The sequence below is a fragment of the Equus asinus genome, chromosome 6 (genome assembly GCF_041296235.1).
Source record: "Equus asinus isolate D_3611 breed Donkey chromosome 6, EquAss-T2T_v2, whole genome shotgun sequence".
In the NCBI taxonomy this organism is placed as follows: Eukaryota; Metazoa; Chordata; class Mammalia; order Perissodactyla; family Equidae; genus Equus; species Equus asinus.
The window spans coordinates 79929788-79949640 of NC_091795.1; the positions used below are offsets into that span (position 1 = coordinate 79929788).

Genomic DNA, 19853 nt, shown 5'->3' on the forward strand with positions numbered 1-19853 from the left:
TCATGGAAATAAGTCTATGAAAAATAGACAACTGAAAAAGCAAGATAATTAGGACTGAATAAGTAGCAGGACTTTTTATCTATTCCCTATCAAATCAAACCACTGACTATTCTCTACAAAAATTACTATCTCAATGCCTTTGCTTGGGCAAGTAACATACTCCCTGCCGCCCATACCTACTTTTGCTTACATAAATCTTACCCTTCCTTCAAAGCATACCTCTAATGTTATATGCTCCAAAATCCCCCACATAAAAAGTGATCTGCCCCTCCCCACCATCAGGCCCAACTTACAATCTTTCTCAAGGTATTTACCACAATATATCACGTCTCAATTCTGTGTGTAGCCTTCTCTCCCAACTAGACCATAAACTCTCTGAGGGTAGGGTCTATCTTATTTATCTTTTAGACCTCCAGTTATAAATAAGCAACGCTTTAAAAGTTACTTTTCAGAATGTAAGGAACTTTCTTTCTAAGACATTTGCAAAGCCAGCCCTATGGGTTAAAAGGTTATTTGGAGAGACTGTCAGTATGAGCAAGAGAAAGTTTACCCTGAGCGAGCTGTAAAACTCATCTAACACCAGGCTCATGGAACGAGTCAGGTTACTGACATATGTAGTCTCTTGATTCAAGGCATCTTGGAAAGCCTCAAAATCCTGCATCCATTCCACTGCAAAGCTGTGATCAATGATGTCAGTCTGTACCAGAGAGAAGTCAACTATCAGCAACCAGACATGAGGTTAGACACCAAATAATGGCAAAAAAATTTTTTTTTAATTAACTGGTGACAGCAAAAAGCAATCATTCATATATTTTCTTCTCTGCTTCCCCCATTTCCTTCTCCACTGCAACAAGCCACAAAGAGCCAAGACTGCTGAATAGCGTAAATAATTAAATTAAGATACGTGTTCTCTTGGTTGATGCAGACCCTTCACTATTCACTACCAAGTGACCATGGCTGCAGTGGATGCCACCACATTCCAGGCTCTAAAGTCAAGTAGTCTCTTGCATCTTCGCCATCAACGAACGACAGGGAAGTTTTGTTTTTGTATGTTTTAATTGCCACTTCCAACAGACTAGCAGTCCCTCCCCGATTTACACAGCCTGGATTCTGTGGGGTAACCTATACGCCATGGTTGAGGGGCTACTCTACCTAGCCTAAAATAACTCTGGGTGGGAGACAGTGATAAATATTCTTTCAACTTGATTGAAACTTTTTCCTAGAAGTGCTCATGGCTTTGGTTCAGTTAAGCTTGAATCTGCTCTCTAGCATCTGAAATAATCCTCACCTACCCAAACCTTCTGATAACACAAGGTTCTAATGAAAAGAAATGTTGAATCATAACAGGAGGATCCACTTACTTTATTCATAACCACAATGAAAGGCAGCTTGGTTTTGTACAAGATGCTGAAAATCAAACATCAAGACATATTATTAGCAAAAGCACTTAAGCTCTTGTTTGCCCAGTGTCAGTGTGAGAACTGAGGAAAGAGAAGGGGAATGGGTTGATTCTAAATATAGGTCTCCCTTCTGATGCGGCACGCACCTATTTTCCTCTCTCAAGAGGGAAACCACCGTCACCATCAAGCAAGCAACACACACACACTCTCTCTCTCTCCTTCTTTCTTGGAGTAATATTTTGATACTGATCCTTTTTCTCTGTGTATCTGTTTGCTTGTTTTCACCAAATAATTGTCTTTTAAATAATTAACATGAAAATAAAATAATGTGAAGGTCATCAGATTTTTATCTGGATTAGGATTTTTAGCATCTAATAAGAAGAGACATCCCTAATCATATTAGAGGAGACAAATGTCGGTGATGGCTTTTGTGTATCCCCCAGATCAAATTCTCTCAGCTTTAATAATGGTCTGCCTTGCTCCTAGGTTTAATGCACTAACATAGCCCAGTGAGGCATGTCCTTCCTCTCTTATTTGCACTACGCTTGGGGCAAACCCATGCATTTCAGAATTATGAACAAATCTTTTTATTCATAATCTCTCCTCATGTTATAATCTCACTCTACCTATCATAACACAGAAAAGGAACACTTAGACCAGAGGGTTCTGTTCTTTTTAGACTTGGATTTCATTAAACCAGGAGCAACTACCAGAAGGTTAATATTCATACACCACCTATTTCTATAACAAGCAAGGGAGGAAGATGAGAAGTTGCTGAAAGAGAATGCCAACAACACATGTGCCTCTTCCCCAACTCACTGCCGCTAAACTGAGTGGCAAATCTGAATGAGCAGAAGTCTAGGGGTAAGCACTCAGGACTCAAAAGAAAAGAAGAGGAGGCCTCATACCTTGATGTAATACCATGCCCACCAATAATCAATTACCTGCAAGCATAGAGCATATTGGACATGAAGGTCACTGGGTTGGTACTTCGTGATGTGTCCATGACATAAATGACAATCGTTGGAAATGAGGATGCCTAAAGCCACAAAATAATCAAAGCTTTAGTAAGACGGCTCAAGACCTGTCCCCAAACTTTTCCTACCTTCCTTAGCAAGGGAGAACCACTTTAGGCAGGGTATGAAGAGCTCTGTAACTCCCTTCCATATAAGGTGTCAGGCAATAAAAAGATCCGTACCCAGTCTAGCTCTCTAGTTATTCTTAGTAACAAGTCCTAGAAAACTTACCAGGGCCTCGGTGATGATTGTCCCAGAAGCTGACCAGGTGAATACCTCAATCTGTCCAGGTGTGTCAATCAAGACATATCTGTGTCAAGAAAAACAATTAAATAAGTATTATACTTGTGCAATGCTAAAAGATATTCCATCACACAAAACATTAAACATCTGGTTATCCAAGATTAGAATAACCTCTTCATACTGCTAAGTCTAACTTCCTCCCATTGCTCTTAAAATGCATACCACATTCACCTAGACTATGTTTAATGTCCAAAATTCATGCTAATAGGCATGAGCAGCAGTCCATAAATTGCTGCAAATGATCAGAGGGAAAATTGTGATAGTTATAGAAATACATTGCGTTAAAAATGAGGGAGAAGCAAAACCAGAACGTACATCTCTGGGGAAACTATCCAGTTGCTTTGGGGTGGGGGTTGAGGAAGGTGGAGGGGAGAGAGAAATGGAGGGATAGACAAGTGATAACTAAAGAATACAGGGTTTCTTCTTGAGGTGATGAAAATGTTCTAAAATTGATCATGGTGATGGTTGCATGCATAAGTCTGTGACTATACTAAAAGTCACTGAATTGAACACTTTAAATGGGTGAACTGTATATGAATTATATCTCAATAAAGCTGCTTTTAAAAATGAGCAAAGAATTTGAATAGACATTTCTCCAAACGTATAGCAATGGCCAATAAGTACATGAAAAGATGCTCAACATCATTAATCATTGAGGAAAAATAAATCAAAATCACCGTGCGATACCACTTTATACTAAGATAGCTACAATGAAAAACAAGGACAATAACAAGCACTGGAGAGGATGTGGAGAAACTGGAACCCTCACACTTCGCTAGTGGGAATATAAAATGGTGCAGCCAAGAGCCGAGAGAAAGGGGGAATAGGGAATAATCACCAATACATACGGGGTTTCTTTTGGGAATGAGGAAAATGTTCTGAAATTAGATATTGGTGATCAATGCACAATTTCGTAAATATACTAAAAACCACTAAATAATATACTTTAAAGGACTGCACTTTATGGTATGTGAATTTATATCTCAATAAAGCTATTATTTTAAAAAACTACCTCTAGTATGATCCCAATTTTGTGAAACACCCCATCCATCCATCCTTCTATCTATGCATAGAAACGTGGAATGACAGTCACTGATAGTAATAATAATGATAGTTATTTCTAGTGGGAATCTAGTGAGGGATAATTTCATCTTTTAAATGTTATATGTGGTTTGAATTCTTTACAATGAGCATATATCCTTTTTTACAAAAATTAATTATCTTTCTTTTTTGGAAAAAAGCAAACCTGTTAAAGATTTAACAACAGTTAATTGTGGATAATAAGAACATATTTTATTTTATATTTTGATACTTTTTAAATTAAAAAATAATTATTCTCTCTGAATCATGTAAATTATATTCATTTAAACAAGGGTTAGAAAGGTGTTTCAGAGACTTTAATGCCAACAAGGATGGTTTCCCAAGAGAAGGCAGGTAGACAACCGAATTTGGACTAAGTCTCAAAATATTTCCTAAGAAGCCATGGGCATATACCAAAGTGACTGGGGGTGGGATACTATTAAATTTAGCTCTACACCGTATAGCATCTTAATGATTTTCTTGCCCATTTTTTTTTCATTTCTAATGGTTTCATCTCAAGCTACATCCTTTCAGAGCTTGATGGTATCCCAAAATCCTTCAAAAAACCTAGTGTCAACTAAAGAGCAATAAATATTAGCATTAACTGAAATCACTTACTTAGAAATGTTCTGGGCCTTCTCAATAAATTTCATCACCTAAAAGAAAAAGATGCCAATTCCAGTAGGATCCAATTTCAACACAAAAATCACACAACCCTCTCCAAGGTGGCCTGCCTCCAAGGCACCATTAATTATTGAATCTCTATATTCTCATTCTTAGGACACTAATAAACTCACTGAACCAAAGAAACACAGCCACATCAGCAGCACTACAACACCCTAGGGCACAGTGCAAGGACCTGAGAAGCTGAGGACTTGATCTGTCACTGGCAAGTCATTTCTCTTGGTGCTTCAGTAAAATGTTAATAGCCTGTCTCATAGAATAACATCAGGGTAAAAAATTAATGATTACAAAACACTCACAGAAGAAGGGACAAAGAAAACCCAACTGATGACAACTGTTTGTCAAAAGTTAAAAGCCCCATTATCTTTGCATCCCATGCCTATTAGCCCATCCCACTCCCTCACCCACCATTCTATCCACAGGGTAACACTGAAAGCTAATAACAGATCAAGAAAAGAACCCAGATTTCCTGGATTTCTGTTTTATTGGCTGTCACAAATATTAAATGTGAAGTGTCTCACAACGTTGATCGTCCTCTCACAGCCTACTTCTCTGTCTCCCAAAATGCCTACTTATTTTCTATATTTACATCCTGGTTTATTGCTCTTCTTTCCCAATGTGATGAAGCTAAAGCATTTAAGAGTCTCAGGTTTTAGCCATGCTTATGTAAGTAAAGACAGACATACCTGATCAAATCTTGTAGCGAAGAGATTGAGTGAGGTCACTATGCCACCATTGGGCCCAAGTCCATATCTAGACACTTAGCTGAGGATTTAAATTGCTTATAGATCAATTTAGATGATAAAATTCATACATAAGCTATCACTCACATAAACAGAATTATAACATCAGCATTCCATGAATGGATATTGGCAAGCTAATCCTTGACTACCTTAAGGTATGTACCACACAACCTTAACCTCATAGGAAAACATTTATTATCAAGGTCTTCCTCATTTTAGGGATGGTCAGTCAAAATGAAGAAACTAAAGTGACCAAAATGTAATAGACAGATCCATCAGGCAGTGACAGCCTGCTGGCATTAGCCATTAAGATCATCTATATAACACTCCTTGCTCTGATCCTCACTAATCAAGCAACATGCTGATTATAATTAATGTTCCTACCTAGATTTACTTACAGGGAAAGTACACATTTCACACAGCAATGTAGTAAGAGTTGATCATACTAAACCTACTCACTTCTGAGTTTCCTAGTCTGAAGATGTGGTGACCAACAGATGTATCCTCCAAGGGAATACTACCCTGTGGGATCCAGACACATCATCAGCTTGCCTCTCTTTCTCTGTGCTAATTACAACAGCCCAGGGAAGATGGTAAGAAAACTGAAATCACAAGCTGAAATAGTATTTCTAATCACCTACAATATCTCTCCCCACATTCACCTTCCATCCTCTTACCAAAATTATCTTAAAGCAATCAAATGCTTTTGCTTGTATATTTCACAAGGAAACACAAAAACATTCTTTCAAAGCCATAAAATACAGACAGTAACTGGCCAAAGACGAGTGAACACTGCAGTAGGTGAGGAAAAGGATACTGTTTCATGACTTCTTTATACTTCACAGTGTCACGAATATCTGGAGGGAAAAAAATTAACTGGAATTTAAAATATAAAAAAAATATAGTGTGAGATCTTCCATCTGTAATAGCCTAAGCCAACAGGCCACTCAAGCCATGTCTGCTTCCTCTGAGGAAAAAAAATAAGTTTCTCTCTTGGCATCTAAGTCACTTTTAAATTTGTTTTCTAAATTTTTAAGCTAAGATCATTGAACTGTGATAGCAAAAGAAACAAGACTGTGAGGAGAAGAACAGAAGGGCAAAAGATGCCCTGTAAGTACTTTCCCTATCAGCAAAAAACTGAAACTAGTCTTTTAGGCTTCTCTTGTCAGCATTCTCTTCCACTAATTTCTCCAGCTTCACACTGGTTTCCTTTCTTAAAAGGATAATTGCCATGTAACCCATGAAAAATGTTAGGTTAGGAGATCTCAAGTTATGGTAGAGATGATCTGAGACAAGGAGAAAAGCTTTATAGAACTTAAATACATTATCAGTGACCATACACATAGAAAAAGGGAGCTAAGTCAAGAAAAAAGACTTATTTCTTACTAATTGCTTACTGGTAACAAAGGTAATGCAGACATGATTTTCTTTTTTTTTACTCCCCAAAGCCCCAGTACATAGTTGTACATTCTAGTTACAGGTCATTCTAGTTCTTCTATGTGGGATGCCACCACAGCATGGCCTGATGAGCAGTGTGTAGGTCCGCACCAAGGATCCAAACCAGGGAATCCTCAGCTGCCACAGCAGAGCATGAGAATCCAACCACTTGGTCACAGGGCTGGCCCCCCAAGACATGATTTTTAGAAAACAATTAATACGTCCAGTAACATCTAACTAAACCTATCTACTAATTTGTAGACCTACTCCATCAAGTATTAGAATTCCATCCTTTAAGTGAGAAGATGGGCAATTTTTTCCCAAACTCTTACCAAAATGATCTCTGCTTCTTAATACAAGGTCTTCCTTTATTATTATGTTTAGGGTACAAGCAGCTTAACAGGATTAAGAAGAGATAAGGAGGGAGATGATTAGCATACAGAGACAGCCTGGAAATCAGGAAGCCCAGATTCTATTAAGAATCATGACACTGGATCACATCCATTCTAATTCTTTTTTATAGTCACAGATTCCTTTTAAAGTCTGATGATAACTAGGGACCCCACATATGCATAATCACACACATTCTCCCACGTAACTTTAGAAGTGGAAGCAAGGTTCCTACAGATGAATACGTGAAGTACCAGACAAGAACCCTTACACTCTAATTAAACTTTCAGAAAAGAAACTAAATAAAAAAGGTTTATGTATCAGAGCCTGCTGAAGGGTTTATGGCCTAGAAGTGAAAGGACCGACTTTCTATCACTTCATTTTCCCAAATAACATTAGCCTGACAACATAGTGTCAGAAAGAAGGAAGAGAGAAAGGTGAATGGTAAGGAAATAAAGAAATTTAGGAAAGAAGAGGGAGTAAACAAAGAGAAGATGTGAATAAGGGAGAAGGCTATTTATGGATTCTAGCAAATCCAAGGGAAGTAAAGGTAGTTCAGAAAAAATGAAAGCATTGAAGACTGGCAGTCTGGAGGCTTTCCATTCTGTGAGGCACTGCACACAGTTCTGTACAGTTTACTTACCAATGTTGGCAGGAAAGGGAACTTCATGCACAGCTGGGTCCAGGTTGATCACATAAGGTGGAGAGCCTTGGCTATGCAGGTGTCCCGTGAGCCTCTGCAGAGATATGAGGAGAGTGATGGTGGGACATAATGGGGGCATGATAAGGGGACAAAAGAGAACTTCCATTCCTTTATCGACCATACCTGAAGACTTTTGCACTTAATTTCCCTCCACCTGAAATATTCGCCCCCGATGTCCACCTCCAACATTCAAGTCTTAGTTGAAATGTTACTTTTATCACCCATCTAACAGAGCCTCCCCTACTCTTATTATTTTATAATTATATTACATATTATATATATAATTATATATTGATCACATTATTTTGCGTGGGGTTTTCTTCTATCTCCTCCACTAAAACGTTAGTTCTATTTAAGCGCGAACCTTGTCAATCTCGTTTTCGCTGTATCCCCAGTCCCTGAAACATGGTAGGCGCGCAAAAAATAATTCTTTAGCCAATCTACACCTGTGTGCTAGCACTGTATTAACTGCCAGAGTTACTTGCAAGCCTCTCCCTTTCAGGAGTTGGCAATTTTATCGGTAAGACAATTCCAGTACAACGCGGTAAGTTGTACCAAGTATGCACTGAGGGTGCACAGAAGAGAGACTTAATACACCCAGGCTAGCGTCCGAGAAGGCTTCGCCGAGGAAGGAACTGGAGTTACTGACAAGTTCCTGAAAGCCAAGCGCTGGTACCCTCCAACTCCCCGGAGAGACCTCCCTTTCTCCCTGGCCTTCCGCCCGCCACAGATGACCTCTTGCGCGCCCCCAGTACGCCCGTGCCGTGTATGTCACCTGTACAAAGGTGGTTTTCCCAGATCCCGCCATTCCCAACACCAACAGACACATTAGGGGCCGAGGACCCCCGGAAGCCTGAGGCTCAGCTGCAGCTGCGGGCGCCGCCATCTTTCCCCTGGCTCCGCCCACTTTACCATAGAGACATGCGTGGCTAGAGAGACGACCACAATTCTCTGGGCTGCGAAGGATAGAACCCAGCCAACCGAATCTACCCGATAGTGAAGGACGAAGGGGCGGGCTTGGCGCCGGAGTACCTTCTGTCCTGACCCGGCTTTGGGGCCAACTAGTGATAATGTCGGGGAAGTGGAGACGCTTGGAGGAATGGTGGAGGGGGGCAGAAAAAGGGGCGCTCACCGTAGTAGGGTATGGCCTGGGAAGAGCCAAGTTCTGGTGCCTAGGAGAGCCAGACCAGGTGGGATCCCGAGGGAAGGGCCCCCGCAGTACGAAAACGAGCAGCGTGTGTTTCACTTTCGGCCCCCAAGGAGCGAGGAACCGAGCCGTCAGAGAATCGGCTGCTAGCGCTTATTCGGCAGCAGCGGAGATTAAGCAGCTCAGAGCCGGGCGGGCCAGGCCTGGGGCGACGTGCGACCCCGGAGGTTGCTGGGCAGCCCCGAGACCCGTTGAGCACAGAAAGGAGAAACTGCGAGAACTTTCCGCACGGGGACGCCGTTTCCGCGTGTCGCCGGCCCCTGACACTAGCGCTAGCTCCTTGGCAGTCACCCTCGGTGAACCACACTATGACCTTGGAGATGAACGCTCGGATTCCCCGCTCAAGTAGGTACTGAAGAGAGGCTTGCCTCCACGGTAGTGCCCTCGGCAACCGGAAAGGTGGTGAAAGAGCCCAGAAATTTATTCCTACTCCCGAGCACTCAGTCTGTTCCTGTGGCCCTTCGTAGCTGCTGTAGTGTTCAGTAAAAGTCAGAACAGCTGGGTTTCACACCCGGGCTTTGCCACTTGCTAGTGGTGTAATTCGTGGCCAAGTCACTTAAATTTTCGGAACCTGTTTTCTCCTCTTTAAAATTGAAATCTTAACAGGATTGTAGTGAATGCATATTGTAAATTGTAAACTCCACTCTGGTCATTTTTGCCCCTAGTTGTAGCCCCCTTGCCTTGCACACCGTCAGGAACATAATAGGTGCTCAAAAATATTTTCTTGTATGAATTAAAGTACACTTGGGCATTTCTTTTATTTCCTAAATTTTCGTTAAGAACTGCTTGTTCTTCCTTCAGGTTTGCTGAGGATTCTGGTAGTTCTCTCCCACCGTATCATAATTTAATTAATAACTTTGTCAAGCCAGAGAAACTAACAAAGGCAGAGATGAGGTTTAAAGAAAAGGCAGTGGTGGAAATGATGAAGTTGAACAAGCAAATAAAGCAAGCTCAAATCCAACAGGAACCGCTGAAGGAGAAAACCAGGCAGCTATGCACTGAAAAGTTACTTGTCCAGGCTGAAAACAAATTCTTTCTGGAATACCTGACCAAGAAAACTGAGGAGTATGGAAAGCAACCTGACAAGCTGTGGAACAACTATTTACAAAAACGTGGGGAGATTGAACGAAGGAGACAGGAATCAGCCTCCATATATGCCAAGCAAACTTCACTGCTTAAAAGAGAGCTCTTGCAGAAGGCAAAGATCCAATCCAATTTGAAGCAGCAGTTGCAGGCAATGAGTAATATTTCGATAGTAAAGGAGAAACAGGAGAGAGAAATGCAGACATTACTGGAGGAGAAAAAGAAAGCCCAAGCTGAGACAGCAGCAAGGAAACAGGAAATCCAGGTCCAGCTCCTCCAGGAAAAAGCATTACTGGAGAAACAACTGAGTGAGCCAGAAATGAGGCAGTTGGGAAAAAGAGAAAGAAAGGAGCTTAAAAGGAAGACCCAGCACTTGGAGTTGGCAGCCAAGCGGTATGGTTTTGAGTTCTACCATGACATCCACAGAGAGAACCAGCAGTTACAGAAGGAGCTCCTGCAGCTAAACCAGCAATACCAGGAGTTGCAGGCTACTCAAAGCCAGTTAAAAAATCAGAAGCAGCAGCTGCAGCAGGAGCAGTGGTATGTGGAGTGCTTAATTAGGGGGAGGCAACGACTGCAAGGAAGGCACAGTTGGTGCCCAAAAGGACAGGGAGCTCCAAAGACCACACTGACCCCTCCCCTAGGCACCAAATCAAGGATTAATCCAAAGTAATTCCTAAAATAACAGATTAAGGACTGAAGCAGGTATTCTTAGGTGCCACATAAACCTGGTTAGGAAGACTTTTGGATTTCAGGTTCCTATGGTAAAATATCCATCATGATGTGTTAGTGTGAAGGATTAGGTGTTTTCCAGCAGTGCTAGATTTGTGCGACTGGCTACACTTAACTAGGTTTTTCTTTAATTAGCTCTTGTTAATAAACAGGATGTTCTTCAAACCTCCAGATAACCTAATACCATTTGCCAAATATCCATACGTTAAACTAGCTCAAGAAAACCACCTTGAGGAAGTGAAAGAACAATTGGGTGATTTATTTCATCTAGCTAAGTTAGATCTCTTTATAAAAAAAGCACCATTGAGAGATAGCATTTCAGATTGACTATGCAGTGCTTTCTGCTCTGTAAACAACCAATATCAGTTTATCCTCATTCCTTTAGGCCAACTCAGCACACAAAGGCAAAGTGTTTTTAAGCTCTTTATAAGTTCGTGCCAGCGACAAGGTAGCTCCTTCTGTAGTTTTCTCAGGAGTGAAAAAGTACTCTAATAACAGCAAGTTCAATAACCACTAGGTGGAATGGCCTTTTGTCTGATGCAGCCCCTACAATTTCAGCTCTGAGTAAATTGAGAAGGGAAAAGAAGATAAAGGGATGTATATTAGGTCAACTCTTACTTTTGAAAATGTTTTCTGTAAAGAAATATTTCCAGTATTAATGGGGTGACTGAGTGCCTCTGTTTCAGAAAATGTATCAAAAGGAAGTTTAAAAATATTTGGACAACTTTTTAAAGAGTTCTGTACCTTCTATTTCCCTAGCAACATCCTAAATTCTAAGATGACAAGTAAGATTACATAATGTTAAATATAGTACTTTAGTTTTATTAATTTTCTTACTATATGTGCACTTAATAGTACATGAAATGCCTTTTGTAATTAACATGTGCCATATATTTGTGCCTATTTAATAGAACTGGGAATAGTATTTTAAATTAGTATAGACTTTTAGGGTAGTTATATTTTTTGCACTTATGACCTATTGATGGTTAGACTAGTGATTTATCCTAGTATAGGAATATAACCCCATATTTTAACATTGCTCCTCTATGGGAAAATATAATCAACTTTGTCTTCCTGAAATAGTCTTTGACAAAAAACTTCAAAATAATTTTCCTGAATTTCCAGTTTTATCTGTATGTAAAGTGAATTCCTTTAAAATTAGATTAAAAAATGATTCTCCCTCAATGTACCTTTAACTTCTAGCTTTAACAATTTTTCTGTTAAATGTATACTTTGTTATTAAGCACTTTTTATTAAAAATAAAAACTTTAAATTATAACTTATCCATTGATTTTATTATTGTTCCAATGTATTTTCTACTTATCACTTTTCTCATTACCGCTTCTGCATGTCTTATTCATACTAGAGTGCAAATAATAAAACGGCTGTTTTAACGCAGAAAGTAGAACTTCAGACAGGATGCAGACACCTTAACCTGAATACTTAACTTCATGAGCTGAAAATACAGAAAGACTGAACTTGAAAAACATAGTATCCAAGACAAATTTGAAGCCCTATTCTCTGCGGATGCAAAAAACCATAGGGAAGTATATACCTAAGGCTAACAGAGTTGGAAAGAAGGATCGAGAATCTTATTACTCTATTAATTCCCTTCCTGCCATTGCTGTCCCAATTAATTCAGGAGTGGGTAACTTCCATCTGTCTCAGTTTATTTTTAATTCCTGTTATCTTAGATAATGGATCTGGTGTACTGCTTGTGGCTGTCCCTTTCAGAGTGAGGCCCTGGGGGCTCCAAGATTTTAAAGGGAGAATCTGCTAAAGGTACTCTGAAATCCATACCAGCAAGTGAGCAGTAGGTTGGCCAACTGAGATCTCAATCTACTTTTTGTCTGCTTTACTATGAAGAAAATTAAACAGGGTGATGTTACATAAAGTGCATTTAGATGGAAAAGACCTCTGAGGAGAAATTTAGGTTAAGACTTAAATGATAAAATGAAGCCTACAGTGAAAAACTGAGTCAGAAACTATTCCAGGCAGAGGGAACAGTGAATGCAAAGGCTCTAAGACAGGAATGAACTTGGTAGGTTCAAGGAACAGCAAGGTCAGTGTTGCTAACGTGTAGTTGGGGAACGGTCAGAGAACACGGGTGGAGCAGAGGAAGACAAGGCTAAACAGGTCAGCAGTAGGAGCACAGAGGGCCCTGTAGGAGAAGGTAAAGGGAGTGACTTTTATTCTAAGTGAGCTAGGAAACCATCAGGCTTTCAGCAAGTGAATGAGGTCTGATATACAATTTTAAAAATTCACTACAGCTGTCCGTCTATCCAAGCCAGTAAAAAGCAGAAGGAAACCAATTAGGAAGCTGTTGTCTAGGCAAGAGGTGGTGATGGTTCAGACTGGGACAGTAGGAACAGAAAGACGTGAACAGAAGACATGGGGGAGAGCAGACTACATGGTGAAGGGAAAATCAAATTAAGATGAAGCTGAAATAAAATGTCCCAGGGCTGGCCCCATGGCTGAGTGGTTAAACTTGTGCGCTCCACTTTGGCAGCCTGGGGTTTGCTGGTTCGGATCCTGGGCACAGACCTACACACCACTCATTAAGCCATGCTGTGGTGGCATGCCACAAAAAAGAACTAGAATGACCTACAACTAGGATATACTGCTATGTCCTGGGGATTTGGGAAGAAAAAAAAAGCGGGGGAAGATTGGCAACAGCTGTTGTTACCTCAGGGCCAATCTTCCTCAATAAAAAAAAAGTGTCAAAGAAAATTTCTCATGTTCCCTTTTAGAAGGGGGTGAGCAAAATATGTTTTTCTTTTTTGTTCGTGTAAACTGCTTTTTAAAATACTTCAGACATACAAAAAAACAGAAACTATAACAAACTCACTATCCACCTTAACAAATAAGAACTTACAAATTCCCTTATAGTCCCTCTGGATCCCAGAAGCACTATCCTAAATTTGGTGTTTATCATTCCTGGGCATGTTTTCATGCTATTCTTAAATATATTAAAATATATTTATATATACTCAAAAACAATAGAGCATTGTTTTTGCATGTTTTTAAGCCTTATATAAAAGGTACACTTGATGTATTCTGTAATTTGCTTTTCCCAGACACTGGTTTTGCAATGTATGCATGATGATACAAGCAACTCTAGTTAATTTTATAGCTGTATAGTTCCACTGTATAACTATTTCACAGTTTAATCCATTCTCCTGATGATGAGCAATTAGGTTATGTGTTAGAGTAGACTAACAAAGAGACCCAAGAATGTATAATGTCTCAAACACCATTTATTTCTTGCTCATATAATAGTCTCAGATGTTCCTGGTAGGCAAGTGGTCCTTCATAGGGTGATTCAGGGACTCAGCTATCTTCCACTGTGCTCTACCATCCGCTAGAACCGCCTCATCATCTGCATCTAGCCTGAGGAAGTGGAAAGCAGGCATGGAAGTACCTGGAAGTGACATACATCACTTCCAGTCACATTCCACTGGAGAGAAATTAGTTGGCTACTCCTTCACTACAGGAGAAGGGCGGGGGAGGGCCAGGAAATGCAGTCTAGCCATTTGTCCCTATAATCTTCTAGCTTTGCAAGGTGAGAGCACATTTTGGTGGAAAGAGCTAAGAGTTTCTTCTACACGTTGTTTCCAGTATCTCTCTACTATAAAAATAATGCAGTAATCATTCTTGGTTTTGTCTCTTGGTATTTTCATTGTTCTAATGAAAAAAACCTTTAAAACTCATAGTATGATTAGGATAGTCTATACCGAGTCCTGCTGATCCCTGGCCTCAGGAAGGAACAACAGAAGGAGTGCCTACAAGGGCCCTGGATGAGATTGGGCAAGTTTCCGATACTAATTCACTTTAGTCTCAAATTATTCATTTTAACCAGCAGATCTTAGAAGCTAAAGAACTACTGAGACAAATGCACTTGGTACTTATTTCAAATTCATTCCCATCTCTAGCCATCTTCTTACCCCCATATGCCGTGTCAGCAAAGAGTCAAGTAACAGGTCAGAGTCAATGAACAACTGGCAACATCATTCTAACCAAGAGTCATTTATTTCTTTTGTCATTGCCAAACATTCCCCAAATCTTACTCACCAGAAATTAACATAGCTTCTTCATTTCTCCTGCCTGACAATCCTCATCTACTGAAAGGGCTTTAAGGGTGCAACTGCCAATGAGAATGTAGAGTGTATATACCACATCCTTCACTTGTTTCAAAACTACCTATTCTGGCAGTATCCAAATCAGGTTTCAATGCTCCCTTATCTGAAAGTGGTCTTCACAAAAGCCCACAATTTAAAGCTATACAGAGGAGCACAGAGAACAGAGTTAAAGAGTGGTAATAGTCTTTCAGAATTTGAAAAGGTAGTACTTGTCCATATCAGGGTTAAGGGTCCCTTGCTTTTTATGTGGCATATGCCACAAAAATTGGCAAGAATATGTAAGACCATTATTTATGGAAAAGAGAAAGAGAATCTAGAAACACGACAACAGAGCTGCTCTAACCAATGCTCCAGAGAAAGCTAGCCTCAATGAGAAATAGCCCATTAGACATTATCAAGTAGGCATGAGGTACAGAAAAAGAAATTTTCTTTCCAACTCCAGATAAATATCTACATCTGGTGTCGAAGTCTCAGGATATAAAGAGGACAGAACTCCATATATAAAAGATGATGAAGGACAATATTCTCAGAAAATTCAGAGGTTGGCTAAAGGGAGGGATGAGGACTTAGTGGAGTGCAGAGTAACTAGTGAGGTCAAGTCCAGGGGAAGAATGTGCACCTTGGCTACCAATCTTAGGGGCATTACCAGGAAGAGGATTTTGTTTCAAAACATGAGAGGCAATGTGATATTTCTCAGTCCTTGAAATTGAGGGAGCAAAACAAGCTTCAAGAGGGCACTGGATCACAGCAACAGAGGAGGCCTCAAGAAAGTTGAGGCAGTATTTATTGCTTCTTCTACTTGCTTCTTTCCCAGTCATTTTAATGTTTGGGACACACTACTCCTCAGGCTGCTTTTCATGCCTGTGGGTCTTGTTAGTCACTGCTACTTCAAACAAACAAAGCATTTCCCAGTAAAACCAGTGTAGGGATGTTCTAGTTTTTTCATTCTAAGTCCATTTTCTTACTTTCAATCCTAAAACCATATTGAGAGAACAAACAGCCTCCACAAAGTTAGTTTCCCAAGGAGACAGAATAATCTTATTACATGAGTGACAAGAGTACTACCTTCTAGGCTTGTTATATCACAAATACAAAATGATAAATCAGCATGGCTTTAAAAAATTAGTTTGGAATTGTTTTATAAGCTACATGATGGAGTGACTACTAAATCAATGGAGTTTCCAAGAACATTCTACACCCCAGGAAGGAAAGGACAACCAAACAGATTTCTTAGTCTTGTACAGGGCAAGAGGGGCCTATAGTTGGCCTTAGAGGGAGTTCTTTGGACAAGATAAGAGAAAAACAAGAGGACTCCAATAAGGAACAGCAGGAAAACCTACCAAAAGGGAAGGCCGGGGAGTGAAAGTGAATTAGGAGGGAAAACAGTGAAATTTACACAGGAGGAAGGAGCTGAGAAAGTCACAGCCTTACACAACAAACAGCTGCAAGAGTAAATTTCTCTTCACTCAGCACCCATGACTCAGTCCTCCCAGCACAGGTCCCCGTGACAACAGCATCACATCCACTCTCCTAGGAGCGCTTTTACACTGCCTGCCTATTTCCTTCCTCGTTTATGATTCGTCTTTGGGGGCTTTACTTTCTGGAACTGTGCTGGCACTGGCTCCTGCTCTGGTTCCTTACAGGAGGTTGACACTAGCAGTTCCTCATTATTCCTCCTCTGATCCTTCCCTACTCTAAGACTCAGCTCTGCCTCAGGAAGCTCAATGCCAGGCTGCTGCCGCCTTCTTAGAGACCTTCTGCTCCTGTGCTGCTGTCTTCGCTTTTCTTCTTCTTGCTGCCGCTGCTTTATCTTCATCAGCTTTTCAAAGCTTTTAGTTGTTGTTGGGTTTACAACAAACCAGTCCTACAGAGGCAAAATACAAACATCATCCAATCAAAACACGATGGAGAGCATAAAGGGGTGTGGTGAGAACTGAAAAGAGGCATGGTTAGGGCAAAACAAAGTAAGGAGGAAAGAGATATGGAACCATAGCCTAGAACTCTGTATTTTATTTTATTTATTTATTTTTTTGGAGGAAGATTAGCCCTGAGCTAACTACTGCCAATCCTCTTTTTGCTGAGGAAGACTGACCCTGAGCTAACATCCATGCCCATCTTCCTCTACTTTACACATGGGACGCCTACCACAGCATGGCTTTGTCAAGCAGTGCCATGTCCGCACTCGGGATCTGAACTGGCGAACCCCGGGCCACCAAGAAGCAGAATGTGTGAACTTAACCGCTGCGCCACCGGGCCGGCCCCAGAACTCTGTATTTTAAACTGGAGAAATTGAATACAGAGCAAGTCATGATAAGCATTTATTGTGTAAGACATGATTTTGAGTACTTCACTAAGTGATCTACTAAGTCTGTTTACTTAGCATTATCCCACCCATTTATCTCCTTTGTAAAAATCTCCTCATGAGATGTAAAAGCACTGGGCCATAGATTTTTATTTCATGACAGCGTAGTGGTTAAGAGCATGAATTTTGCAGCCAGACTGCCTTTGCACAAGTCCCAGCTCTGTTTCTAGCTCTCTGACGATGGGAAAATTAATTAACCTCTCTGAACCTCAGTTTAAAAAAAATTAAGGGCTGGGGGGAAACATAATCCAATTTATGAAATTTTTTTTTTTTTTAAAGATTTTACTTTTCCTTTTTCTCCCCAAAGCCCCCTGGTACACAGTTGTGTATTTTTAGTCGTGGGTCCTTCTAGTTGTGGCATGTGGGACACCGCCTCAGCATGGCCTGATGAGCGGTGCCATGTCTGCACCCAGGATCCAAACCAGCGAAACCCTGGGCTGCCGAAGCAGAGTGCACGAACTTAACCACTCGGCCACGGGGCCAGCCCCTAAAATATACTTGAAGAAAAAAAAAACTTCAGTCTAAATCAGGTGATCTGATTAGTCTTCTAGGTCTAATAATTACTGTGTAGGAAATATCCAGGATAGAGGACCACCACTACAGGAATGCAATGAGCAAAATCCAGAATGTGGGTAAATGTATGTGACAAATGACCTGGTTTCTTCAACAAATAAATTTTGTTTAAAAAAAGGAAGGGGAGGGGCCGGCCCATTGGTGTGGTGGTGAAGGTTGTGCATTCTACTTTGGCGGCCCAAGGTTTGCAGGATCGGATACGAGGCACAGACACCACTCATCAAGCCATGTTGTGGTGGCATCCCACATACAAAACAGAGGAAGGTCAGCACAGATGTTAGCTCAAGGACAATCTTCCTCAAGCAAAAAGAGGAAGACTGGCAACAGATGCTAGCTCAGGGCCAATCTTCCTCACCAAAAATAAAACATTAAATAAAACAAAAAAGGGGAAACTTTTAGACCTACAATGTCCAGTGAGACACTAGCCACATGTGGCTAATGAGATCCTAAAATGTGGTTACTCTAAATTGAGATATGCTTTCAATGTAAAATACACACCAAGTTTCAAAGACTTAGTATGAACAAAAAGTGCCCCATTAACAATTTTTTATTAACTACATGTTAAAAAGATAATATTTTAGATACATTGGGTTAAATAAAATACATTACTAAGTTAATTTCACCTGTTTTATTTATACTTTTTAAAATGTAGTTACTAGAAAATTTTTAAATTATGTACACAGTTCACATTACATTTCTATTAGATAGTGCACTCTAGATTAAAATAGACAAATGCAGTATATTGGACTTTATTTGGGTCCTGATTTGAATAAACCAACTCCGAAAAAGAATTATGAGACAATCAGGAAAATTTAAATAATGACTGGATATATGGCATTAAAGAATCACTGTTAATTTTTTTAAGTGTAATGATGGTTGTGGTTACGTATTTTTAGAAGTCCTTATATTTTTAGACACATATATTGAAAGAAGCATGTGCAGCTAACATGGTATGTGGCCTTTGCTTTAAAATAAGCCTCTACGGGACAAGAAAAGTGAGTGTGGTTATAAATGAAAGAAGATTGGGCATACACTGTAACTGTTAAACCTATTCATTATAGCATTCTGTCATTTTCATGTGTTTGAAAATTTCTGTTAAAAAAAAGTAGTGTAAGAAAATGTGACACAGAGGAGGAGGAACAGAGTAAAGATGTTTTACCACTACATATAATTCATAAATACAGGCCTAAATCATTGAACAAGTGCTTGGTTGGTTTCAACTTTTTAGGAAGAAACTGGAGAATAAGTTAACTATACAAAGGCCAGATTTTGTAAGGAGATAATTATCTTCCAAATACTTTCTGAAGCATAAAAAGGTACACTATTATTATAAAAAAGATATGACTGCCTAGAAGAAATCTCAGATATGGAAAGGGATTCCCAAAGCCTAAACCAGTAAAGCAAGAGGAAGCACATTTGATGACACTACCTAAAGCCCGCATTGTTAAGAACTACTACATCTGAGGGCAGAGAACAGCTGAAGACGCTCACTGTTTCTCCTCATCAGGCAACAACAGTGTCTGCAGTAAGACATTCCATAAGGACGTAGACACTACTCCTTGAGCTTCTGCAATAATGCTATTTAACTACACAGGAAACAATTTCTCTGTCCACCTGTACTACTACTAAACGTTCCCCAAGAGAAAACCCTTAACCTTCTGAACTTTAAATCATTTTTATACGGAATTTTTTATTTTTTAATTTAGAAAATTTACAAACCTTCAGAAAAGTTACAATAGTCCAATGAACACCTGGATTTACCATTGCTAATCTCTCTCTTCCCTTTATTTCTTCCTTCTTTTCTTTCTTCCTTCCTTCATTTCTTCTGCTGAGCCATTTGCAAGTACTTGTGGACAACACGATACTTCATCCCTACCTACTTCAGCATGTATCTGCCTAAGAACAAGGGCATTCTCCTGCTTAACTACAAAACAATTATCACATTTGGGAGTATTAACACTGACACATTACTATTATTGAATAGTCAGTATTCAAATTTCC

General features: G+C 40.0%; 3 protein-coding genes across 5 annotated transcripts in view; 1 reads left to right on the top strand and 2 right to left on the bottom strand.

Annotated features, from left to right (window-relative positions):
- Positions 1-8681, bottom strand: part of GPN1 (GPN-loop GTPase 1) — a 17170-nt gene extending 8489 nt beyond the window's left edge. Inside the window, exons 1-9 of the mRNA XM_070512379.1 lie at positions 8532-8681; positions 7697-7790; positions 6044-6083; positions 5170-5236; positions 4418-4455; positions 2648-2726; positions 2345-2439; positions 1362-1407; positions 551-697 (exon numbers count right to left, since the gene is read on the bottom strand). Of these exons, the coding sequence (XP_070368480.1) occupies positions 551-697; positions 1362-1407; positions 2345-2439; positions 2648-2726; positions 4418-4455; positions 5170-5236; positions 6044-6083; positions 7697-7790; positions 8532-8642 (717 nt within the window). The 5' untranslated portion in view covers positions 8643-8681. The remainder of the gene's footprint in view (positions 1-550; positions 698-1361; positions 1408-2344; positions 2440-2647; positions 2727-4417; positions 4456-5169; positions 5237-6043; positions 6084-7696; positions 7791-8531) is intronic.
- A 5-nt stretch (positions 8682-8686) lies between these two features.
- CCDC121 (coiled-coil domain containing 121) lies at positions 8687-12061 on the top strand. 2 transcript variants are annotated; one of them, XM_014850393.3, is made up of 2 exons: positions 8687-9308; positions 9765-12061. In XM_014850393.3, the coding sequence occupies exons 1-2, from the start codon at positions 8827-8829 to the stop codon at positions 10717-10719; spliced, it is 1437 nt and encodes a 478-aa protein (XP_014705879.3). In that variant the 5' UTR covers positions 8687-8826; the 3' UTR covers positions 10720-12061. The 2 variants fall into 2 exon arrangements, with proteins under 2 accessions (XP_014705879.3, XP_014705880.1); XM_014850394.3 differs by having other exon boundaries at positions 8688-9312.
- Positions 12062-14788: 2727 nt separating this feature from the next.
- ZNF512 (zinc finger protein 512) overlaps positions 14789-19853 on the bottom strand; it is a 30355-nt gene continuing 25290 nt past the window's right edge. For both annotated transcript variants that reach the window (XM_014850389.3, XM_014850388.3), the window contains exon 14: positions 14789-16781. In XM_014850389.3, coding sequence (XP_014705875.1) covers positions 16473-16781 — 309 coding nt within the window. In that variant the 3' untranslated portion in view covers positions 14789-16472. The remainder of the gene's footprint in view (positions 16782-19853) is intronic.

What these genes read in the sequence shown, in the direction of transcription:
- CCDC121 (XM_014850393.3), top strand. Translation starts at nt 8,827, where the DNA reads ATGTCGGGGAAGTGGAGACGCTTGGAGGAATGGTGGAGGGGGGCAGAA. An exon ending in CGCTCGGATTCCCCGCTCAA is followed by an intron (nt 9,309 to 9,764) that starts GTAGGTACTGAA and finishes TTCTTCCTTCAG; the next exon opens with GTTTGCTGAGGATTCTGGTA.